Here is a 26,360-nt window from a genome sequence, read left to right as displayed (position 1 = left end):
TAACTTCAAGATTTTACCTTCATTTAGTAAACCTACCTGTCCTCCTCCTCGTACAGTTGAAGTGCTCCCGATTTCAGATTCCTGTCTTCATTATCCACTCCTAACACAATAAAGTTGTAAACCTTTTTCTGTTTCCTGAGTGTGTTTCTGCATGTGGGCCAAATCTATATCATAAACCATGACAGAACACTCAGGCCAATCTGACCCAGCAGACTCATTTAGGAGAACTCTTTCAGATCACAGACACCAGATCCAATCCCATGAATCAACCCCTAGAACTCAGCATCTCAGGAAATCACAGAGAACATACCTTTTTTAATTTTTCCCATTTCACAATCATCTTTGGTCTTAGGCTTTAACTGGTTACAACAACATAATCCACCTCTCAACTGGTCAGATCTCCATATTGACTCCTGGTCCACCAATTGTCTTTCTTCCTGTTTACAGTCTGCCAATTTTTACCAAAGGTTTATACAAAATTACAGTCAAACTGCAGCTCCATTAATGCCACTCACCTCTACCAAGACCACATTCATATGGACCCAAGAAGCCAATTCCGTCTTCTTAGCCCTGAAAGAAAGGTTCTCTCAAGCTCCCATCCTCGTCCATCCAGATCCATCAAAACAATTTACCCTTGAGGTAATGCCTCTGACTTGGGGGATGGGTGCTATGCTGTCTCAATGTTCCAAATCAGATGGAAAGCTTCACCCTGGCGCCTTTTTCTCCTGTAGACTGTCCAGCACCGAACGAAATTGTGACTTGGGAGATCGAGAACGTTTGGACATAAAATTGGCCTTGGAAGAGTGGCGACACTCGCTGGACGGCACGCAACATCCTGTGCTGGTTTGGACCGATCACAAGAATCTAGCCTACCTTCAGTCCGCTAAACGCTTGAACTCCCGGCAGTCTCGTTGGTCCCTCGTTGGTCTCGTTGGTGCCTGTTCTTTTCTCGATTCCACCTGTCCATTTCCTTCCTCCAAGAACATAAAACCTGATGATGCCCTCTCACGACAGTTTTCGTTCGATGACTCAGATAAGAAACCTGCTTCCATCCTACCTCCCAACTACACCATTGGCTCCCTCACATGGGAGATCAAAGACCTTGTCTCTCAAGCTCAACAGAATGAATCACACCCAGGTACCGGTCTACCTAATAGGACCTTCGTCCTGTCCTCAGTCCGTTCTCGTCTTATCCGTTGGTTTCGTTCCGCTAAGTTCTCGGCTCATCCTGGTTCTAGTCGCACCATTGCACTCATCTCTAGACATTTTTGGGGGCCCTTTCTTCACAAGGATGTAAAGGAATATGTGCATGCATGCACCATCTGTGTCTGAAACAAATCCATCCATAAATGACCTGCGGATCTTCTGCAATCTCTCAGCATACCAAAAAGACCTTGGTCCCATGTTGCACTCGACTGTCACTGGACTCCCCACATCTTAAGGTATGACCACCATCCTCACTATCATTGACTGTTTTTTTAAAGTCTGCCATCTTGTTCCCCTCAGAAAGTTACTTCCTGTTTACAGTCTGCCGTCTCTCCTAATCAGCCTTCAATGACTCCTCATGTAACAGATCTTCCTGACCTCTCAAAAGTACCAGAAGAATACCATGACTTAAAGCAAGTTTTTAGTAAGACCAATGCTCTGTCATTACCTCCTCATTCACAATCATCGACTGTTTTTTTTAAAACCTGCCATCTTGTTCCCCTCAGAAAGTTACCGTCCGCCTTTCAGACTGCTCAATTACTGGTGAAACATGTATTCAGACTCCATTGCAACCCCCAGAACATCTGGGAGACCTGTCTCCTCTTCTGCCTGCTGCTTACTGTGTTTCACCCTAGATGGCGCCTGAGCATGGTGATGTGTATCGCATTAACTCTCATCACAAGAGAGTTTAAGAGGAGTCTGCTGCCAGCATTTCAACGCCTGAGTGTTAACCAACTGAAACATGTATTCAGACTCCATTGCAACCCCCAGAACATCTTGTCAGACCGCGGACTTCAGTTCATCTCACAAGTTTGGAAACAGTTCTGTTCAGCCCTCAATGCTATGGTTTCTCTAACATCTTGTTATCACCCACAGTCAAACGGACAGACATAACGGATGAATCAGAACTGTGTTTCACCCTAGATGGCGCCTGAGCATGGTGATGTGTATCGCATTAACTCTCATCACAAGAGAGTTTAAGAGGAGTCTGCTGCCAGCATTTCAACGCCTGAGTGTTAACCAACTGAAACATGTATTCAGACTCCATTGCAACCCCCAGAACATCTTGTCAGACCGCGGACTTCAGTTCATCTCACATGTTTGGAAACAGTTCTGTTCAGCCCTCAATGCTATGGTTTCTCTAACATCTTGTTATCACCCACAGTCAAACGGACAGACATAACGGATGAATCAGAACTTGAATCCACCCTCAGATGTCTCACCTCCACCAACCTATCTGACTGGAGTAAGTTTCTACCCTGGGTAAAGTATGCTTATAATTCACACATCTCTGCCACCACAGGTCTGTCCCCCTTTGAAGCTTCCCTGGGCCACCAACCACCACTTTTCCCCTCAGACGAAAGGGATATCTCAGTCACATCAGTCCATCATCACATCCATGTGTAAAGACATCTGGTCTAACGCACTGCTGAACAGAACAGAAAAATGCCGACAGGAAGCGCATACCTGCACCATAGTACTCACCAGGTCAGAAAGCCTGGCTCTCCTCCCGTGACATTCACTTGAAATCTATGTCCAAAAAACTTGCTCCTCGCTTCATTGGACCTTATGAAATTGAATCACTGATTAGCCCTACTGCAGTCCGTCACCATTTGCCATCTAACCTTCACATCCACCCAACCTTCCACGTCTCCCAGATTAAACCTGTCCTTACCAGCACTTTGTGCCCTCCAGCCAAACCCCCTCTACCCACCCAGGACTTTGAGGGGCTTCCCATCTACTCGGTCCGTCAGATAGTGCACTATCGTTGGCGGGGTCGTGGTTGGCAGTATCTTGTCGACTGGGAGGGCTACGGTCCTGAGGACCATTCTTGGATACCCCGTTCCTTCATTTGTGATCCTTTCTTGATCACTGATTTACCAGTCTTCTCTTCCGTCCACTTCTTCTGGGCTACCAGGAGGCGGCCATTGAGGGGGAAATGATGTCGGGGTCTGGGAGACCTGTCTCCTCTTCTGCCTGCTGCTTACTGTGTTTCACCCTAGATGGCGCCTGAGCATGGTGATGTGTATCGCATTAACTCTCATCACAAGAGAGTTTAAGAGGAGTCTGCTGCCAGCATTTCAACGCCTGAGTGTTAACCAACTGTGGTAAAACTCTAGCCCTTGATGCTCTAGATTCTTTGTTTAAAAGAAGAGATTGTCTTACCTCCGTGTGTGCTCCTCCTCTGGTTACTTCAGTGTTTTTAATTCCACTCCAGGTCACTTCCTGGTTCCAAGACCTCCACAGAGATTCATGTCGTCATCTCCAGACAAGTTTCCAGGTGGCGGCGTCCTGGCTCCTAACTCTTTAGGCCTCATCCATAAGCAAACCCTGCTCACCCTCCACCGTGCTCCCCATCCAAGAACCCATACCAGGTGCAGTACTTACCATTCTCCTGGACCACAATCACCTCACTGGAAGCAGTTCTGCACCGTGCTTTCCATCCAAGAACACACACCTCGTACCGGACTCACCATTCCCCTGGATCAAACTCACCTCATTGAAGCAGCCCTGCATCTCAGCTCCCAGGCTCCACCATCTTCACCCCTGGCGGTTCATCTACTCACCTCCCTGTGAGCACAAGAAATCTTATTTAACTTCAAGATTTCACATTCATTCACTAAACCTACCTGTCCTCCTCCTCATACAGATGAAGTGCTCCCTGTTCCGGATTCCTGTCTTCATTATCCACTCCTAACACAATAAACTTGTAAACCTTTTTCTGTTTCCTGAGTGTTTCTGCATGTGGATCAAATCTACAATGCTCAAAAAAATAAAAAGGACACTTAAACAACACAATATAACTCCAAGTAAATGAAACTTCTGTGAAATTAAACTGTCCATTTAGGAAGCAACACTGATTGACAATCAATTTCACATGCTGTTGTGCAAATGGAATAGACAACAGGGGGAAATCTTTGGCGATTAGCAAGACACACTCAATAAAGGAGTGGTTCTGCAGGTGGGGACCACAGACCACTTTTCAGTACCTATACTTTCTGGCTGATGTTTTGGTCACTTTTGAATGTTGGTGGTGCTTTCACACTCATGGTAGCATGAGACGGACTCTACAACCCACACAAGTGGCTCAGGGAGTACATCTCATCCAGGATGGCACATCAATGCGAGTGTCCAGAGCCTGGAGGCGCTACCAGGAGACAGGCCAGTACACCAGGAGACATGGAGGAGGCCGTAGGAGGGCAACAACCCAGCAGCAGGACCGCTACCTCCACCTTTGTGCAAGGAGTAACAGGAGGAGCACTGCCAGAGCCCTGCAAAATGACCTCTAGCAGGCCACAAATGTGCATGTGTCTGCACAAACTGTTAGAAACCGACTCCATGAGGATGGTATGAGGGCCTGACGTCCACAAATGGGGATTGTGCTCACAGCCCAACACTGTGCAGGACGCTTGGCATTTGCCAGAGAACACCAGGATTGGCAAATTCGCCACTGGCACCCTGTGCTCTTCACAGATGAAAGCAGGTTCACACTGAACACATGTGACAGTCTGGAGACATCGTGGAGAGCGATCTGCTGCCTTCAACATCTTTCAGCATGACCGGTTTGGCAGTGGGTCAGTAATGGTGTGGGGTGGCATTTCTTTGGCGGGCTGCACGGCCCTCCATGTGCTCGCCAGAGGTAGCCTGACTGCCATTAGGTATCGAGATGAGATCCTCAGACCCCTTGTGAAACCATATGCTGGTGCAGTTGGCCCTGGGTTCCTCCTAATGCAGGACAATGCTAGACCTCATGTGGCTGGAGTGTGTCAGCAGTTCCTGCAAGATGAAGACATTGAAGCTATGGACTGGCCCACCCGTTCCCCAGACCTGAATCCGATTGAGCACATTTGGGACATCATGTCTCGCTCCACCCACCAACATCACGTTGCACCACAGACTGTCCAGGAGTTGGCGGATGCTTTACTCCAGGTCTGGGAGGAGATCCCTTTGGAGACCATCCACTGTCTCATCAGGAGCATGCCCAGGCGTTGTAGGGAGGTCATACAGGCACGTGGAGGCCACACACAATACTGAGCCTCATTTTGACTTGTTTTAAGGACATTACATCAAAGTTGGTTCAGCCTGTAGTGTGTTTTTCCACTTTAATTTTGTGTGCGACTCCAAATCCAGGCCTCCATTGGTTAATAAATTTGATTTCCATTGATGATTTTTGTGTGATTTTGTTGTCAGCACATTCAACCTTGTACAGAACAAAGTATTCAATGAGAATATTTCATTAATTCAGATCTAGGATGTGTTATTTGAGTGTTGCCTTTAATTTTTTGAGCAGTGTATGTCAAAAACCATGATAATTAGCAGTTAGTGCCGTAAGCACTTCCACAGACCACATGCATTTCCAAATCTATGTTTCGTAACACACACGTAAGCTCACTAAGATGCAACAAAACTTTGAGTCTTGTTTAACAACAACTTAGCCACAATGTAGGTATAAAGCAGCAGGTAAAATGTATCAATCTTATCATGAGTTTGTCTGTTTATCTAATTTCATCTACTGTGGAAAAAAGGACCTGTTTGGAAATTGGACTTTCTAGAACAATGATTGTATCCTTTTTGTCCCTATGAACTTGTTTGAACTTGAAGATTGTTGTTCTTGTTCATTTTTATTCACGTTTGTACGCTGTATGTAATCTCTCAGAGCTTGAGATTGTTTTCTGTCTTTCAGGTGGTGATAATCATGTCAGTCAGGCTGTGGCTCATGGGGGGATCCATGCCTCTTTTTTCAGAACAGGACAACCCCGCCTCTTTTTCACACCACCTGCTTACCAGGTTAGCCACACACTCTCACAAACTAGAAGAAACAAACTTGACCATCTTCAGTGTAGATGACAAAATATGATGAGAAGACTTTTTCGTTTTATTCATTTAGTTTTACAAATTGTATAGTATTGTGGGTGAACCCATAAGTAATCTGTGGTATATTCCTATCACTTCCACAGTTGTTTTTCACAATTTCCTGGTCTGTGCTCTGTCCTGCCCCTGTCATTTCTGTCCAATGGGGGCAATGATCATCATGGCTTTATTAAGTTATAGTTCACTTGCAAAAAATACAATGTGAAAGCAAACTGCACCAAGCAAATGTTCGCTTTTGGTCCGGACCAAACAAGCGCACCAAAGGACCTTCCTGGTGTGAAACCACATTTATTATGGCAACAACATTTATTCAACATCAATCAATATTTTGTTCTCAAAGTCGATGTGTTGCAAGTAGAAATAATGTACAAATGTAAGGATCTGAGCAGGTTTGACTATGACCAAATAGTGATGGCCAGACTGGGTCAGATCTGAGAAACTGCAGCTCTTGTGGTGTATTCTCAGTCTGCAGTGGTTGATATCTGCTGCTGTCGCTCAAATTACTGAGATAAAGATTAATTAATGAGAAAGAGAGGGGCAGTCTTATTGGTGGTCCACACAGCCCTCACCCTTCTGAAGAGCAGAAAATCCTACGTCCGTCTGCTCTTCCTGGATTTATCCTCAGCCTTCAATGCCATCATTTCACAGACCCTATTGCAGAAGCTCTCTTCTCCTGGGCTGAGTCCCACACTGGGGAACTGGGTCCTGGATTTTTTTGACCAACAGACCTCAGACTGTCAGGATCCACAACACTATTTCCTCCTCCACCCTCAGTACTGGCTTGCCCCAGGGCTGTGTGTTGAGCCCCCTCTTGTTCACTCTGCTCACGTATGACTGCTCGGCGAGACATCCCAGCTGTCATATAGTGAAGTTCGCAGACGACACAGCAGTAGTGGGACGAATAGCGATGAGTCCAAATACAGAGAGGAGGTGGAGCACCTGGTGCAGTGGTGCAGAGAAAACCTCTGCATCAATGTGAAGAACACTAAGGAGATGATGGTGGATTTCAGAAGGTTCAAGCGCCCTCTCCCTCCCCTGCACATCGGAGGAGCAGCTGTGGACGTGGTCCCCAGCTTCAGGTACCCGGGTGTACACGTATCCAATGACCTCACCTTGAGTGCCAACACTTCCCGTCATTGCATCCTGTCATGTCATTGCATCCGATTAGAGTAGGGAATGTGATATGGACTGCTCCATCGAGCGACTCAACTATGTAGGCTGTGGCTCTTCTTCCCATCGTCTCTTTAAGACCTCCACATGTTTTTAATGAGTGGGGATAGCTTTGGCCATGATCGTCAAACACTTAAAAAAACTCACAGCGAACAAGAGACCTGTTGCTCTGTTAATTGTGAATTGCATACATTCTTCTTGCCTTGTTTGGACGACCCGCAGGATAAACTTTTACAAGGCAAATTTTGGAGCATGATTTGCTATTCAAGTCTTCACCACATACTTTAGTGCACTTGGATGTAATCTCTTTTACTTTTGAAACATCCTGCTCTCCGCCATGCTCGATCCTGGGATCAAAATCTTGGATCCATGGAGCCGGACCTGGGTGGAGAGCTGCATTATTATGGTCGTCACCACATTCATAACATTGCAACTTGGCTTTGCAATGCCTGGCAATGTTTGTCGAGAAGGCACAGCACCGAAAGCATATGTTGTTCTCTTTTAGAAATGTTCTGCATTCTTCTATAGGTTTCACATGAAAAGTCTGGCATGTCAGAAGGGGGTGTGGCTTTTGTGGGGCTGGGGGTGTGACTTGAGGGCTGGGTTTAGGAACTATCTCTGTCTTATGCACAGAAACCTCTCTTTGTTTGTTTGGTTTCCATGCAGCTTGGTGTGTTCTAGCTGTACTATCAGGAGGACAGGCAAAGTTAAAGCTAGGATAATCTTTGGCACAATGAAGTTCCAAAAGCATGTCACTGAATTTCCTTAGCTTTGTGTGATTCCTTTGTAATCTTGGAAAAGCTGTCAATCCTTTTAAATAAGGCATCTTCAATAACTTTTCTGCTGAACCTTAACACTGCTCCAGTCAATGCCATATCATTTTCAGCCCGAGATGAGGATTGTTGATGTGGATAGCTATAATTTGTTCAACATGCTCAGCAGATTCTTTCCCAAGCCATTTAAGCCACTTAAGTCAATTTCTTCACTTGAGGTTAGAGTTAGATGTCTTGTTGCATTTTCAAAGGATCATTTCCAAGCTCTATAATTTTGGGGCTTATCATTGAACTGAAGCAGACCTGTATCAACAATCTCGTGCAAAGTATCTGACAAAATTAGTGACATTAGAATTTCCCCCATTGTAATGTAGAGGGCCTGAGTTATACATATAACCCTCGTTGCTAGCAGCTGAAGCTTCACGCTTTATATTGTTGCTTTCATTAATAAGCGGGGGCAGCTGTTCTGAAGACAAACTAGCTGGTATGTTATTATCCATAGAAGGATCAAGAACAGGAAAGCTTTGTGGGTCTCTGATGTTGGAATGTTCTGGCTGAACTCTATCCGTCTCCTGTTATGGATTCAGAGGAACATCATTAGATGGTGGTTGTTCCCTGAACATTTCTTCATCACAGCCTTTTGTTGATTTTACTTGATCCATAACATATTGCTGGGTGCTTAATGCAGTTTCAACTGGCGAGGGATCTGAATCATGTCTTTTGCTATGAATGTCCACTTGTGAACTGGCAGCAGCTTCTAATGCCTCTCCCTCAGCCATTGCTGTAGCCGCATCTTTTTCGCACTGAAGAAGTTCTATAAAGGCCTCGATTTCAGCTTTCTCCTACTTAAGAATCATTTCTTTCTCTGCGAAGGTAAGACGGGCTTCAGCTGCCTTTGCTTTAGCTCTGGCTTTTGCTGCAGCAGAAGTAGTTGATGAGGCTCTGGAACTTGCTTAAGCATATGAACCTCATGATCGGGTTTTATATGAGGATGCTTTGTCCGGCATATTGGCAAGTATGGTGGACGTTTACTTTGTCTTTTTGAATGGCTTCTCCTTTAAGAACCTGGACTGCGTTATCTCTTTACCCCCGACGCTGTCATTTCACTGTACTACCCTGGATACACTCTTTTTTTACACCCTTAAACCTGTGAAAATCAGTGTTTGGTTTTCTTTATATTTTCTTTTTGCAACCCTGCCCAAGATGCATGTTAGTTTTGTTTTTTTGTTCCAATTTACTATTCTTAAAGGTCCAATGCTTTATGGTCAGAATGTAAGAAAGACATTTAGTTTCTAAGAGATTTGTCAATAATAATCAGTTCAAAACTGTGCCCTAATTCATTGCTCAAGTTGGAGTTATCAGGCTCAGAACCTGATCCAGTTTAGTTTTATGTATAATTTTTCACAGTATTTGTTTCCTATTTAAGGACTTTCTGTACTTTTGATCTGTTTTCACTCATTTATGTTGTCTTTTTAGTGAAGTGCGCTTTTAACAGTGCCTTTTACATTGGTCTCAAAGATCTGCCATGCCAAAGACATGCCAAGACAAGTCAATACCACAGACGTCGATGGCCAAAGGGAGAAACAAAATGAGTTGAAACAGGGGCAAACAGATCTTAACCACTACTTTAAAATTCAGTATTTAGTGATTGTTTCAGGCTTAAACGAGTAGACAGTATGTAACCTAGGGAATCCCATTTTAAATGAAAACTTCAGTTGGTATACTAATTGATTTGTACAGTTCAAATGTAAGGGTTAGGGTTATTGTGTATCTCCTTCCTTCAATTGTCCATTTTGTGCTCTCTTCCAACAGGTTTTTAACCTACTCATACCTGCTGTCTTTTAATGCCTGGCTGTTGCTGGCCCCCATTGTGCTGTGCTATGACTGGCAGGTGGGCAGCATTCCCCTTGTGGAGTCTCTCGGTGACGTGCGCAACATGGCCACCATGCTGCTGGCTGTGGTGATGATTGCTCTCTGCTTGCACTGCCTCTTTTCACTGCTGGTAAGAGCCAGAATGTAACAAGTGGCTGATTAAAGGCCACATTTCCTGTGTAATTGCAATGTCATAAAGGCCTGGTGGGGCAAAAAATAACCAGAAAAACATTTGCAATTTCAATATTTTACAGATTTGGAACTAACTGATCTGGGTATTTTGTTATGTATTTTTTTTTAACATTCATTAATATTCAAACATGTATATAGCAATTAGCAATAGAAAGAAATTAATAAATGGTTTAAAACTTTTTATAGGTTGAAATCTAAAAAAAGCTTGAGAGGTACTTTATTAATCCACTGAGGGAAATGAATTTACAACACCATCGGACATTTGAAACAAAACAGACATAAAATGAATAATAAAAACACTATTATGTACTAGTATGTAAATATTAGTAACATAAGCTGTTCAAGGAGAAGGAGTTATTTATTTATCCACACACAGTACAGTATACAATGAAATATAAAGATGAATGGAATATCTCGTCTCGTCGTCTTCCGCTTTATCCGGGACCGGGTCGCGGGGGCAGCAGACTCAGCAGAGATGCCCAGACGTCCCTCTCCTCAGACACCTCCTCCAGCTCTTCTGGGGGGGAGCCCAAGGCGTTCCCAGGCCAGCTGAGAGACATAGTCCCTCCAGCATGTCCTGGGTCGTCCCCTGGGCCTCCTCCCGGTGGGACGTGCCTGGAACACCTCCCGAGGAAGGCGTACAGGAGGCATCCAGTATAGATGCCCGAGCCACCTCAACTGGCTCCTCTCGATGTGGAGGAGTAGCGGCTCTACTCCGAGCCCCTCCCGGATGGCCGAGCTCCTCACCCTATCTCTAAGGCCCGGCCACCCTACGGAGGAAGCTCATTTCAGCCGCTTGTATCCGGGATCTCGTTCTTTCGGTCATGACCCAAAGTTCATGGCCATAGGTGAGGGTAGAAACGTAGACCGACCAGTAAATCGAGAGCTTCGCTTTTCGGCTCAGCTCTCTCTTCACCACAACGGACCGGCACAGCGCCCCCATTACTGTGGCAGCCGCACCGATCCATCTGTCGATCTTTCGCTCCATTCTTCCCTCACTTGTGAACAAGACCCCGAGATACTTAAACTCCTCCACTTGAGGCAGGAACTGCCCTCCAACCTAAAGAGGACAAGCCACCTTTTTCCGGTCGAGAACCATGGCCTCGGACTTGGAGGAGCTGATCTTCATCCCAGCCGCTTCACACTCGGCTGCGAACCGCCCCAGTGCATGCTGTAGGTCTTGGCTAGAGGGGCCAGCAGGACCACGTCATCTGCAAAAAGAAGAATGAATGAATGGAATATCCACACATTTAAATCAACAAACTCTTTACTATACTAGAACAATCCAACTAAAACTACCAAGAAAAATGAAAGAATAAGGCAGACCAACTATAAACGAATCAAAGATGATTAAAAACCATGACTAATACTGATTGACCATTACCATTAATTGTTATTTATGTTTCAGAACCAAGAATTATATTGAGGATTCTGGAAATGACGTTAAGATAGTCTTGGAACTAACTTAGGCAATAATTGGTATACCTTCAAACAACCATTCACAATACAAGATTTTAGTAAAATAATATTTCAAAGAATGATTTGCTGAATTGAACCAACCTTCTGGATGACTAGATCTCAATGGTGTTTAATTACCTGCCCCTATTTGTTAAAATAATATTTAAGGAAATATTATTAAAGAAATATAAAAAAAATATTTAAGTAAATATCATTTTAAATATTAACCAACAACTGTTCTGGATAAATGATTCTTAATGGTGTTCAATTAGCTATTACATTTAGAAAAATAATATTTAGGGAAATATTATTTCCTAGATTGGAAGCTCAGAACCTTTCTTGATAAATTATTCTTACTAGACTCATAAGATGGTGATGAGTCACATGTTATCCCTGTCTTGACCTGCGCCAGCCGTTAGCGGTTTCAGCTAACAAAGGAACCCTATAGATAGTTCCCACAGGACTGGACCGACAGTAAGTGACTCCTAAAATGTGCCATGTTGATAGTGTACCAGTAAACGGTGTTAGATAGAAAAAGTACTCTTAACCTTTTTTTCAAGCACATATGATGCAACAAGAAATGTGTACATTTACATTTGCACATCTAGATTTTGTAATTACTTAGGTTTCATACTTTATGCACATGCATTTTATTAAGGTTTTCTTTGTGTGATTGACAGCATTTCATGTTTGTTATGACATACATATAAATTATACTGAACACATTTAAAAGCTTTTAACTGAACTACAGCAAGTTATATGCTCATAGCTCGATCCTGCTTTCAGTACTAACACATTGTTAAATACAACGTAATTGAGTACTTCAGTCCTATAAGATACAAACAGTTTATAGACATTCAGCATTGAAATGAACTGATCCCTAAGGCTCTGGTAGTTGTTGAAGGTATTATACAAATAAACAGAGCAGAATGTAACACATGTAAGTATTTTATTTTCTAATCCCAAACAGCTTCACAGGCTACATTAAATGTACAGTAGTTGTAGACACAAAATTGGCATCTACAACAGCATATTTCATAACTTTGTGGTATTGCTCCTACTTAAACAGTTGCATCATAGGTCGAGCACAATATAATATCAGTTGAATGCAATAAAATGATTTGTAGTTCATTCACATTGTGAAGGTCCGGCAAGGCTGTGGCTGTGTTGTACTTGACCTTTGTGTGACACCTTCATATCTGTTGAAATAATTCAATTCAAATTCAAAGATACTTTATTGATCCCCGAGGGGAAGTTAGAATTCCAGTACAACCCATCCAAACATACATCATGACACAAGACAAGGGGGACGGGTCACCGAGGCTTTGGTGCCCACTCACAGGCGCTGCCCTTGCTAGATGAGAAAAGAGGCCACATTAGGTAAGTAGAGGGAAAAAAAATCATATTTCACACTTTATCCTTAGCAGGATACAGTTTGAGATTGCAAAAAACCTCAGCACAAAGAAGCAACAAGTTGACAAAACAACATCATGCCGGGAACGGTGAAGGTGGTGTGAGGGGTGCATATGTTTATCTTGAGCATGTGTGTGTGTGCAAGTGATTGTGTGCAAGTAAGTCCATGATGTCACAGAGGCCATTGTCCTTGATGGTTCGTTGGAATGTTCATCAACCGGCCACAAAGTTCTGAGCAGGTCCACAGGTGTCCTCAGGGAAGGGAGGGAGCAGAGGGAGCAGAGCGTCATGTTTACATAACTTCCAGGAGAAGTTGAAGATAGCCAGCCATCAAGGCCGTGCAGGGGAGCCAGATTCAGAAACACAATAATTATTTGGGTTAGGCTGACTCTTAATTTTCCGTCAGCCTTAAGAGTCTCGCTGGTGCTTCTCAAAGGCGAATCCAAACAGCCAAATTCATGGTCTTTTTGCCAGATCCGAGCGAACAACTTTCTCCAAGATTTATCCCATTTCACCCCTGAGTCCAGGAACCGCAACCTGCCTGCGATCCTAAGGATCACATCCAGTCTGCAATTCAGCTCACGTAACATCTCAGTCTGAGTGCTGATCCCCCTGAAGATACCATCACACGTGCCAGGCAGCCTTACAATAGCCAGAACAGCTGCTGACACTCCGAATTTCTTGATATGCCAGGTAACCGCTGACTCCAAAAAGCAGAAATCCTGATATCAAACATCCAATTATATACACATCTTCCACATCCTCGACTGACATTATCGACAGACACACAATCCTCCGCTTCTGCCAGGAGTCCATTGTGTATCCAGAGAAAAACGTCCAGTCCGGACAAGTTGGGCTCTCCTTCACCCTGTCTTCTCCTCGAGAAAATTTGATCAGTTGCATTGAGAGACCAGCTGACCAAATCCATAACTAAGAATTTGGAAGATTTGCAAAAAGAGGCTCCAAAGACAAGACACAGAGCTGAAGCAGGGCAGATATGGGAGGGGGTGGGAGACAGAGAAAAAGCGTCCTCCTCCACCGAGAGCAGAAAGAAAAAGGTAAGGAAGATAGCATAATGCTATTATCAATAGAGAAACAAAAATAATGTACATATTAAAGCACAATAACAATACATGGAAGAAATATGTCAAATAATGCATGACAAATACATCGTGACTCTGAGGGATCAGCATTTGGTATTTTATTAATCATAATGAAATATAGTTAATTAATTCACCACTACTCATTACTATCACAAAACAACAACATTTTCCTATATATTCATCAAATTACCATTATTACATAATCTGATTGCAGATACATGATGTCAGGGACAAAGCCTGCAACTTTTCAAGTTAGTTTCTGAGGCTCAGAAAATGGACTCATTAGATCAGTCAGATAAGCAAACAATCCAATATTTTTTGCCATATTACCAGTCTCTCCTGGTTTACCACTGGAGTTCCTTCTCAGGCAAGTTGGGGCCAGAAACTGATAGCCAGCCTTGCAGGAACAAAACAACGACTCTAATCAGCACTTCACACATCATGGGTTCTCATTACTCCTAATAAGCCAATCCAGTGAACGCAGCAAGAGGGTGTTGACTCAGCCAATTAGATACTTCTTAGCTCAAATAAACACAGATACAATGTTTCTAAAATGTGCAGACAGACAAGAGAGCAGGGAGTCAGTTTAAAGCATAACAGTAGCAGTAACATTAAGCACAGCATCATCTGTAGGGATCTATAGGATTTTTAAAAATTTTTAATTTTTAAAAATGGCATGCTCAGACTAAATGAAATGTGCAACTGAGTAGGGTGATTTGAATATCTGCAAATTTACAAAAAGCACAGTTGTAATTGTGCATTACAAAAACAACAAGCTGCTGCTCCAACGTACTATACTAAAGTAGATGACCGATGCCACCTCAGAGTCAAAAATGTTGTCAGGTAAAACTGATTGATAATACAGTTACATTTTGTGTGATTTTGTCTAAAATTTATTGATTACAGGAATTTAATTGTAATTATAAAGTGCTAGTAGACCAATAATCACATTCCTATAGTGTACTTCTAATATCTATCTGTTGTGAATGATTTTTGTTAGGAATGATTAATTATGAATTATAATTTTAAATTATGCTTTTCAATACTCGTACTCGTACTTGTACTCGTCGTCTTCCGCTTATCCGGGACCGGGTCACGGGGGCAGCAGACTCAGCAGAGACGCCCAGACGTCCCTCTCTCCATACACCTTCTCCAGCTCCTCCAGGGGGAGCCCAAGGCGTTCCCAGGCCAGCCGAGAGACATAGTCCCTCTAGCGTGTCCTGGGCCGTCCCCTGGGCCTCCTCCCGGTGGGACGTGCCTTGAACACCTCCCGAGGAAGGCGTCCAGGAGGCATCCGGTATAGATGCCCGAGCCACCTCAACTGGCTCCTCTCGATGTGGAGGAGCAGCGGCTCTACTCCGAGCCCCTCCCGGATGGCCGAGTGCCTCACCCTATCTCTAAGGGAGTGCCCGGCCACCCTACGGAGGAAGCTCATTTCAGCCGCTTGTATCTGAGATCTCGTTCTTTCGGTCATGACCCAAAGTTCATGGCCATAGGTGAGGGTAGGAACGTAGACCGACCGGTAAATTGAGAGCTTTGCTTTTCGGCTCAGCTCTCTCTTCACCACAACGGACCGGCACAGTGCCCCAATTACTGTGGCAGCCGCACCGATCCGTCTGTTGACCTTCCGCTCCATTCTTCCCTCACTCGTGAACAAGACCCCGAGATACTTAAACTCCTCCACTTGAGGCAGGAACTCCCCTCCAACCTGAAGAGGACAAGCCATCCTTTTCCGGTCGAGTACCATGGCCTCGGACTTGGAGGAGCTGATCCTCATCCCAGCCGCTTCACACTCGGCTGCGAACCGCCACAGCGCATGCTGTAGGTTTTGGCTAGAGGGGGCCAGCAGGACCACGTCATCCGCAAAAAGAAGAGACGAAATCCACTGGTCCCCAAACCAGACCCCCTCCGGCCCTTGGCTGCGTCTAGAAATCCTGTCCATAAAAGTTATGAACAGGACCGGTGACAAGGGGCAGCCCTGCCGGAGTCCAACATGCACCGGGAACAGGTCCGACTTAGTGCCGGCAATGCGGACCAAACACTTGTTCCGCTCGTACAGGGACCGGATGGCCCCTAATAAAGGGCCCCCGATTCCATACTCCTGGAGCACCCCCCATAGAGCATCACGAGGGACACAGTCGAATGCCTTCCCCAGGTCCACAAAACACATGTTGGGCAAACTCCCATGAACCCTCGAGCACCCTGTAGAGGGTATAGAGCTGGTCCAGTGTTCCACGGCCGGGACAAAAACCACACTGCTTCTCCTGAAGCCGAGGTTCAACTATCTATCGGCCGGACTCTCCTCTCCAATACCCTGGCGTAGGCCTTACCAGGGAGGCTGAGGAGTGGGATCCCCCTGTAGTTGGAACACACCCTCCAGTCTGCCAGTCCAGAGGCACTGTCCCCGACCGCCACGCAATGTTGAAGAGGCGTGTCAACCATGACAGCCCTACAACATCCAGAGACTCGAGGTACTCAGGACGGATCTCATCCACCCCCGAAGCCTTGCCACCGCGGAGCTTTTTAACCACCTCGGTGACTTCAGCCTGGGTGATGAAAGAGTCCAACCCCGAGTCCCCAGCCTCTGTTTCCACCACGGAATGCGTGATGGCAGGATTGAGGGGATCCTCGAAGTACTCCTTCCACCTCCCGATAATGTCCTCAGTCGAGGTCAGCAGTCTCCCACCCCCACTATAAACAGTGTTGGTGAAGCACTGCTTCCCCCTCCTGAGGCGCCGGACGGTTTGGCAGAATCGCTTTGAGGCCAACCGGTAGTCCTTCTCCATGGCCTCACCGAACTCCTCCCAGGCCCGAGTTTTTGCCTCTGCCACAGCCCGGGCTGCAGCACGCTCGGCCTCACGGTACCCGTCAGCCGCCTCAGGAGTCCCACAAGCCAACCACAGCTGATAGGACTCCTTCTTCAGCTTGACAGCATCGCTTACTGCCGGTGTCCACCACCCAATCCTCTTTGCACCGGTCCCTCACGGTTCCCCCTGCAGGTGGTGGGCCCACTGGGGGATGGCCTTGCGTCTCTCGTTCGGGCTTGGCCCGGCCGGGTCCCGCGAGGAGCAACCCGGCCACCAGGCGCTCTCCGACGAGTCCCGACCCCAGGCCTGGCTCCAGGGTGGGACCCCGGCTCCGCCGTACCGGGCGACGTCACGTGCCTCGATATTTTGGTCCTCATGAGGGATTCTTGAACCACTCTTTGTCTGACCCATCACCTAGAGCCTGTTTGCCATGGGAGACCCAACCAGGGGCATTTAGGCCCCAGACAACATAGCCTCTAGGATCATTTGAGCACTCAAACCCCTCCACCACGTTAAGGTGGCGGTTCAATATTGCTTTTCAATAAATATTCATAATCAAATAATTATAATTGCACAACAAAATCCAGCGTATTGTTTTTGGTGCAGCAGATGACATACCGAGTAAAGGTGGAGAGCTGAGGACAGGGAGGTATGATTAAAGTTCCCAGATCTGTACTACTTCTCCACTTGTGTCACTTGATGCTGGCACCTGTCCCACGTCTCTTACTCCCCATCAACAAGGCAGGAAAGCAGGAACACGCAACATTTCTAACAAAATAGATTTGAAAAAGAGAAAACTCAGGAAAGAGTGGGAGCTGCTGAAACAGACGGCCAACTTGTCACACTGCCAGATGTAGCATTTCCTTTGTGTGTCCAAGTCTGTGAACCAGTGGTTCACTGTGTGAGAAAGACGTGTCATTGATTGAAGTGAATGAACTGATGTCACGTGACTGTCAGCCAATACATTTCTTAAATAATTTGTTTGTTGATTTTGATAGGCTGTTTAGACTCAGTGATGCATTCTATGAACCAATGTGGCTTTCAATCTCCTGTTTTTGTTTCGTCCCAAGCCCCTCCCCCCACAGAAACACACCAGTTAAAACTTTTTGACTTTGATGGCATCTTGTGTTTTTGCTCGGATTGTCTCCATGTATTTTTTGTTTTGTTTTTCTCCTACAGAGGCAGGAGAATAGGGAAGTGTTAGTGGGGATGTTGTTCCTTGTGTTTCCCTTCATCCCTGCCAGTAACCTTTTCTTCAGAGTGGGATTTGTTGTGGCTGAGAGAGTTCTCTACATGCCCAGGTGAGTATGTTATATCTACAATCTAAGATGAAAAACAGCGCATAATGTCTTAAACTGTCATTATTTATCAACCTGAAAGAAATACATTATAAGCAGTGTGTGCAAAATGTAGGTCTGTCCCTAAATGTTTATAAAAAAAAACAAATAAGATATTTGAAACGTAATAGTTGCTGTAGATAAACCCAGAAGTGATAAAAACACAATTTTAAGAGTTAATTTCCATTACAAGTGGAATAGAATGTAAGATGGGTATCAGTCAATAAAAGTACTACAGTGTTTGTGTTTAGCTAATTACGTTCTCTAAAAATGTTAAAATTTTCAGGACAGTTAGAAAATCACAGAACAAACATGTCTTCTCTGCAAGGTTTGCAAGGCAAAATACTGAAAAAACATTAAAAAGAAAATGGCAGAGCAACCTGAGTTTGTGAAGTTACAAACTGAACAAACCACAAGATGAAACTGATGATTTGCTATTTAGCACAAAATTAGTCAACAACTTAACAAAGCATATCAGCTCATACAAACAATATGGAGAAGTACTACTCACAATACAGCACCACAATTTTCTCACTATCATCGTTTTCACTATTCTTTATAGTAAAGGGTTTAATTAATTATGGAACGCAGACTAGAAGCAGACTTACCTGTGCCTGTTTCACTTCTTTTTCTGTGTTTTGTATCTCTTGATATCACCATCATAAAGGCATATGCAAATTAAAGTTTTTTAAATAAATTTTTTCTGGGAAATAAATCTATTGAGATTAGTAACCTCTTTTACAAGGATGTCTTGACCAAGATAAAAAGCAGCACAATATACAGAAATAAATAAATGAAAAGCTATTACATTTACAAAGTAACACTAAAATAATTTATAATAACAACACTTAGACATAACGGTTACAAAATATGAGTAATACCTCTGACACTTTTTGTTTAAAAACTGAATGATACTGCACTTGAAACGTTACAAGTGCAAGATGTGAGTAAAAAGTATGCCAGTTTTTGTTTAAAACTAGATAAAGAAATAAGACACTCCAGCTTCAACCTGAGCTGCAGATCATTTAAACACCATGGGCCAAAATAGGACAGACTCATCCTTCCTGACTTTGCACACGAAGGGCACCTTAAATCCGAACCAACTACTGGCTCTAAGAATGTGGGTGTTCTGGAGTACAGTGAACTTGGAGTGAATATATGATGGCATTCATTCATCTTCTATACCGCTTATTCCATAGTGGGTCACGGGGGAGCTGAGGCTGATCTCCAGCAGTCTACAGGTGAGAAGCAGGTTTTGCTAGCATTTAGGACTTATTTTAAGTCAAAAAGGACATTTTGTAAGGGAATGAAGTGTTGGGATTATGATTATTGATTGAATAATCTTGATCAATAATTATAATTACAAATCATAATCTGACTAAATCAATTTCTTAACCAAAAATCCTCATTTACGAATCGAGACCAGAGATGTTTCTGGTGTTGTAATTGTGGCTCAACGCCTCTGACAATTACAACCGTTAAATACTCCGTAATAATTAATAACTATTGCCGGAGATGTCACTGTTTAATCGACCGTTTCTGCCAAAACGTGTGGAACTTGAACCTTATTTTGACTGACCTATTTGCACACAATGAAACACCAAACGCTCTCTCTTTATCTATGTGAATATTTATTAATTTTCACCTACTCAACATGCAAAATTCTACAAACACAGGGGTAACACATCTAAATAAGCAAAATCAACAAACGGTAGTGGGTATGTATTGAGTCAACCAGCAGTTTATGGCACTACAGACGAAGGACAATGAGGATATGAAAGGGGGTGTGGTGGCGACTGGTGGGGGGTTGGAGCGCAGCTTCGATTGTCCTTTATGATCTTCTGATCATAAAACTTCCCCCTAACTCCTGAGCACAAAGGATTGATAACTTTTGGCGGCAAGCTAGCACAGTGAGATTGAAGACAAAGGTAAAATGGAGAATTTTACCATGAGGTTGTTTTAACAGTCCAGTCTTGCAACGCACCCGCATTCAGATAGTAAACACAAACTGCTCTGGGAACACGGCGGATCCCGATATCACATAACACATCAAAGTTTCAACAAGCAAGGTTACATGCACATATTATTCAGAACACATGAGATCCTAACCAGCAATTCTGATCACTTCTACAACCTCTGACCCTGCCCAGGCCTTCTAATAAAGCAATAAAAGATAAAATAAAAAGGTTGGTTTTACTTGGTGTCGTCTTCTTCCAAGTGAGGGAATTCGAGCGAGGAAAAGTGGGGTAAAGTTAATGTGCGTCCACAATTAACTTCAGGGGAGCGGTCAGTCTTTGTCCTTTGGTCTTCTTGACAAAAAGGAAAAATATGATCTGACCATCAAAGTCGACGTGAAAATGAAACACGATAGCGGTTCGTCTCTCCGAAACTCCGTGTATTCAGTTACGTGTTAACTCACGTCTTCGATCGGCAAAGTGAAATCTCTGGCCTTCTTAGTCCAAATACTTCAGTTATGAATGGTTCGTTGTCCAACGAGAGAGAATGAATGAACTCTGCACAGAGTTCTTCTCTTAAAGTGACGCGCTTTAAAGTGACCGGTTTTCTAGCACAAGGCAAGTTTTCAAACATGAGAGCCTCCTATATAGCACCCTGTGACGTCAGACTGGGGACGCCCAGTCATATCGGTCGCAATGCTCGATGGGATATGTAGGAGCGGGCTGTCCTGGGTACAAAATGGCAGATGCCATTGGAGGGGCACAGTGACGTCCAACAACGTGCAGATAATCCAATACTCAGCAAACAAGTGGTCCAACAGAAGTCAGTCTGAAGATTTTAGTGTACTGTGTCTAAAGAGGGTGCTAATGAATATAAAATTGCATCATCTGCATACATATGATAAAATAAAGATTTTACCTAATCACAGATTAGATTAATATAGAATAAAAAGAGCAAAGGCCGTAAAAAAGACCCTGTGGGACCCCCTTAATCAGTGTGACCGGATCCGACAAAACAGAGTCAAACCGGACAAACTGATTACGTTTTGTTAAATAGCTTTTCAATTGGGTGCAGCATTGGTGGTGTAGAGGTTAAGCGTGCAACCATATATAGAGGCTATAGCCCTCGGGTTCAAGTCCCAGGACAGGCAATCTTTGCCGCATGTCTCCCCCTCTCTTTCCCCTCTCTCTTGTTTATCTACTGTCAAAAAAATGGAAAATAAATGCCTCTAGTGCCGCAAAAAAAAAAATAGATATATATATATAAAAAAAAAAAGCTTTTTATCCAGCGAATAAACTAGGGTTAGGGTTAGGGTTAGGGATATACTAAAGCCAAGCATTTGTATTGTATTGATTAGGTGACAGTGGTCGACGGTGTCAAATGCCTTTTGTTAGATCAATAAACAAAGCTAAACAAGCATGATTACTTCCAATTGCTGTTTTGACATCATCCCTTTTAAGGTTGCTGTGATTGTACTGTCTCCTGCCCTAAAGCCTAATTTAAAATTATTAGGAATATAATTAGTTTTAACATACTGTTCGAACTGGATAGACACCAAACAATAAAACACTTTTGCTATGGGATCACCTGATTTAAGTAAATGAATGACAAAGACCTGTTTCCACATAGTGGGAAATGCATTTAAAGAAATTGAGAGATTAAAAATATCACAAGTTGTGCAATAGTTGGAGCAGCTAACTTAAGGAAAAAAGCATCAAGTCCATCAGGCCCTGCAGACCTCTTAAGATCTAATGTTTGCAAAGCATGCAAAACATTTGCGCATAGCAGAGGAGTGAAATCCATATTGTGATTATAGTTAGGAGCAGATATATTGATTTGTTTTACTGCTGATTCAGCAGCCTGTGTCGAGTCAAAGATATGACCAGCCTTTTTGAAATGAACATTAAATAAATTCGACATATCCTTTTTATCAACAATAAAAAAAGTCATTATGTTTCAATTTCTGAAAGCTGGCTTATTTTGTAGCTTTTTAATTGTCTTCCAGAATGGAATGAATGGAATGATCATTAAAGTTGTTTGTAGTTGAGTTTAAATAATAACTAGATTTAGATTTTCTATTAAATTAAGTTCTTTTGTTTCTAAGTACACGAAAGCGCTGCCAGTCAGATTCAGACTGTTTTTCCGGCAACTGACCATTGTTTGTTTTGCTCATATAATGTCAGCCAAATCCTTTGAGAACCAGGGATTGTTTCTGTTTTTTATTCTCAACTTTTTAAATTAGCATGTTTGTTTATTATTGCGATAATATTATCAAAGGAAAACAAAACCGCATCATCAACAGAGGATATTAAATTTATTTGCTGCCAGTTCACCAGGGCTATATCATGAAGAAGCGTGGTCCAAGAAAATGAGGAATGGTTACAGAAATCAGTGCTGATGGCTCCCGTTCTTAATCCGCTTGGTGATCCAAGTGACGAAGCAGCCCTGAAAGAAGGTCAAAAATGGTTTTTATGTCTGGTACTCTCTGCAAGGGATGTACACTCCCTCATTGTTCATCAGTAAACTATGTGTCACCATTCTGGTGTCTATCTGATAGTGTGTGTAATAGCAGGTGTCCAACCCTGAATTTAACTGTGGCTTCAGCAATCTAATTACCCCGGTTACAGAGCATTCCATAATCAAATCCAGTATATTAAACTTTATGTCAAACTGTAGGTAATCTTTCCTTATAATGTGTGTCAGTGTGGATTCTTATCCTATCTCAACAAAAGTGAAAACATTAGCATTTATACTTTATTATTATGGTGTGTGTGAAAGTTCATCTGTAAGTAATATCAAGGCTATTCCTGACAGTCTATCTAACTGGTTGGGCTCATCAGAATTTAAAGATGGATAACTCTGAGTATCATCAGAATAACAGTGAAAATTTATCCCATGCTGCTTCATAATTTTACCAATTGTAAGCATATATATATATAAAGAGAATTGGCCCAAGCACTGAACTTTGTGGTACTCCACAATTAACCCTGGAGTTTAAAGATGATTTATCATTTACATGAACAAACTGGAATCTGTCAGACAAATGAGATTTAAACGAGCCTAGTGCTGTTCCCCTTATCCCTACATGTTCCAGCCTTTCAAAGAGAATATTGTGATCGATTGTATCAAATGCAGCAGTGAGATCTACAGAACAAGTAGTGACACAAGTCCATTATCTGAGGCCAGGAGAATATCATTAATGACTTTCACCAGTGCTGATTCCATGCTATGATGAGCCCTGAAACCTGACTGAAACTCTTCAAACAGATCATTACTGTGTAAATGCTCACACACCTGATTAGCAACTATTTTCTCAAGAATTTTAGATAAAAACAGAAGATTGGATATAGGTCTGTGATTTAGTAAATCATCTTGATCAAGCAAAGGTTCAATTCAATTCAGTTTTATTTATATAGCGCCAATTCACAACACATGTCGTCTCAAGGGACTTCACAAAGGGTTTGGAATGGTATAGGGTTGTTGGGGAGGTTAGATTAAACTACTGAGTGTTACAGTTTGGCCATTTTATAATGGGCTATGTGTAGGGGTACTAAGTAAAATAATACACTGGTAAAGTGTGTCCATGTAGATCCCACTAGTGGCCATTGTTATAATAAAAACCACAAGGTTTGGGGGTACCTCTCTCTGTCAGACTGATTATAACCATTGGAAAAGAAAAGGGGTCGCACAGATAGCAGAAATGGAGGGTTTGTTTGCACCTTAACCATAACTAAGCCGGTTTAGGCTAAACCTGACTCCCCCTTACTCCATCCAACAGGGAGGGAGGAAGGCAGAGGTAAAAATAATTGGTGAGTTTTGTTTCCTGTTGCATTGTGTGAAAGGTGGGTAACTTTCAATGGGCTTAGTCAATTCAATTTAATTATATAGATTTCAAGTCAGGCACATGCATTCCAATTAATAACTAACCATTGAACAGTATAGTCAGATTCAGTTATTTATTCAAGTTGGATAAAAAGTTTTTCTATCTAAGGAAACCCAGCAGATTGCATCCAGTCAGTGACTTGTAGCGGTCACTCCTCCTGGATGAGCATGTAGCGACAGTGGACAGTCACTGGCACAGTACTTCACAGCAATTCCCCATACTGAGCATGCATGTAGTGACAGTGGAGAGGAAAAACTCCCTTTTAACAGGAAGAAACCTCCAGCAGAACCAGGATCAGGTTGAGCGGCCATCAGCCACGACCGACTCGGGGTTTGAGAGAACAGAGCAGAGACACAAAAAGAACACAGAAGCACTGATCCAGGAGTACTTTCTAAGGGAAGGAAAAGTAAATGTTAATGGATGTAGCTCCTTTAGTCGTTTCATCTAGGAAGAAAGAACAGATCAACTCTGAGCCAGTTTTCAAGGTTATAGTATGAAAGACAGCACATACAGTTAGTAACAGTATGTAAGTCAGTCAGTAGGAGAGAGACAGGGATAAACACTGAAAGACAGGGCCAAGTGTATCATCAGTAGAAGGTGAGCAAGTTGTTGCAAGCAGAAGCTTGGACGATGCCCCCCTCCAGATAGGTGTCACAGGTAGACAAAGAGTCAGGCCAGGTGTAGCTTCTTGGAAGAGAAAAGAGAGAGAACATAAAGTTAAAAGCTGAAATAACAGCAAATAATGCAAAATTGGAGAGTAGTATGAGAATGTAGCGAAGAGAGTGAAAGTGGTCATTATGTCCTCCAGCAGCCTAAGCCTAAAGCAGCATAACTACAGAGATAGCTCAGGATAATCTAAGCCACTCTAACTATAAGCTTTATCAAAAAGGAAGGTTTTAAGCCTAACCTCTCTTCTCAAGGACAATGGCGCTTCTATCAGTGTTGACAGTCTAATTCTTGCAAACACGCTCAGACATATATATTCGCACCCTAAAGATTCCACCGTACTCTTGCTAAATCTTTACTTATGTGTGTGTTGCTTACCCCTGCTGAGGTTTTTTGTACTACTTCAGACTGTATTCTGCTAAGTGTATGATTTAACTAGAAAAATTGCTGTTTCTGTGAAACAGCACGTGAGAATGCATTCTGCAGAATGAACGTAGCAGAAGATGCTGAAGAAATTTGAAAAGTAAAAAAATTGCAAAATTTACCAACAATTAGCTCAAGAACACATAAAAGAGAAAGAGGCAGAAAGGAGAAAAGAGAGCATAAAAAGAAGCAGAAAATGTAAAAGCTGAATAAACGAAGCAGAAGATGCTGAAGGAATTTGACATAGTAAAAATGATCAACACACTTTTAAAGAACACAAGAAAGAGAACAAGCCGGAAAGGAGAGCGAAGAGAAAGACACAAAAAGGATAGAAAGAGAAAAAAGAAAAAGGGTGGAAAGAAGCAAAACGAATAGAAAGAGAAGAAAGAGGCAGAAAGGAGAAAAATAGAGACAAGAAAAGGGAGGGACAGAAGCAGCAAGAATAGAAGGAGAGAAGCTAAAATGCCAACATTAGCATGTTGGCTATCACTACAATGAAGACTGACATTGATTTACCCCTTCTAGTATGCCAAAAGCAGTGTAAAAGCTGACATTAGTTTTCACATAGTTCTGATAGACTTTGGGCCTGGTTCAGGTGGAAGTTTGTACATGGTTCTGATGAAGATTGTAACCAGGTTCTGATTGAGATTTGTTTCTGGTTCTGATGGAGTTTGTTTCTGATTCTAATGGAGATTTGTACCAGGTTCTGATGGATTTTGGACATGGTTCTGACAGAGGTTTCTTCCTGGTTGTGATTGAGTTTGGACCTGGTTCTGATGGAGGGTTCCTAACTGGTTCTGATGGAAATTTTCTCTTGGTTCTGATCGAGTTTAGATCTGGTTCTGATGGAGTTTTCTTCTTCTTTCTGATTGAGTTTGGACCTGGTCCTAATGGAGGGTTCCTTGCTGTTTTTGTCCAGATGCAGTTTGGTTCTGGTTCTGATGGAGATTTTTTCCAGGTTCATGTGGATGTGGGACCAGGTTCTGATAGATGTTTCTTCCTGGCTCAGATGGAGTTTGGACCTGGTTCTGATAGAAGGTTCCTCCTGGTTCTGAAGGTGATTTGGACCTGGTTCTGGTGGAGGGTCCCTAACTGGTTCTGGTGGAGTTTTAGTCCAGTTCTGATGGAGATTTGTTTGCAGGTTCTGATGGATATTGGAGCTGGTTCTGATAGAGGTTTTTTCCTGGTTCTGACAGAGTTTGGACCTGGTTCTGGTGTAAGGTTCCTAA

The 26,360-nt window shown here is 43.1% G+C and overlaps 1 protein-coding gene across 4 annotated transcripts in view; it reads left to right on the top strand.

The window, feature by feature from the left end:
* Positions 1–26,360, top strand: part of tmtc1 (transmembrane O-mannosyltransferase targeting cadherins 1) — a 235,338-nt gene that overhangs the window by 99,828 nt on the left and 109,150 nt on the right. For all 4 annotated transcript variants that reach the window (XM_047390474.1, XM_047390473.1, XM_047390475.1 and 1 more), the window contains exons 6-8: positions 5,891–5,994; positions 9,834–10,023; positions 18,046–18,167. In XM_047390474.1, coding sequence (XP_047246430.1) covers positions 5,891–5,994; positions 9,834–10,023; positions 18,046–18,167 — 416 coding nt within the window. The remainder of the gene's footprint in view (positions 1–5,890; positions 5,995–9,833; positions 10,024–18,045; positions 18,168–26,360) is intronic.

The sequence above is a fragment of the Girardinichthys multiradiatus genome, chromosome 17, assembly GCF_021462225.1.
Source record: "Girardinichthys multiradiatus isolate DD_20200921_A chromosome 17, DD_fGirMul_XY1, whole genome shotgun sequence".
Classification (NCBI taxonomy): domain Eukaryota; kingdom Metazoa; phylum Chordata; class Actinopteri; order Cyprinodontiformes; family Goodeidae; genus Girardinichthys; species Girardinichthys multiradiatus.
The sequence above is the reverse complement of the archived record's forward strand: the minus strand, read 5'-3'. Positions and strand labels throughout refer to the sequence as shown.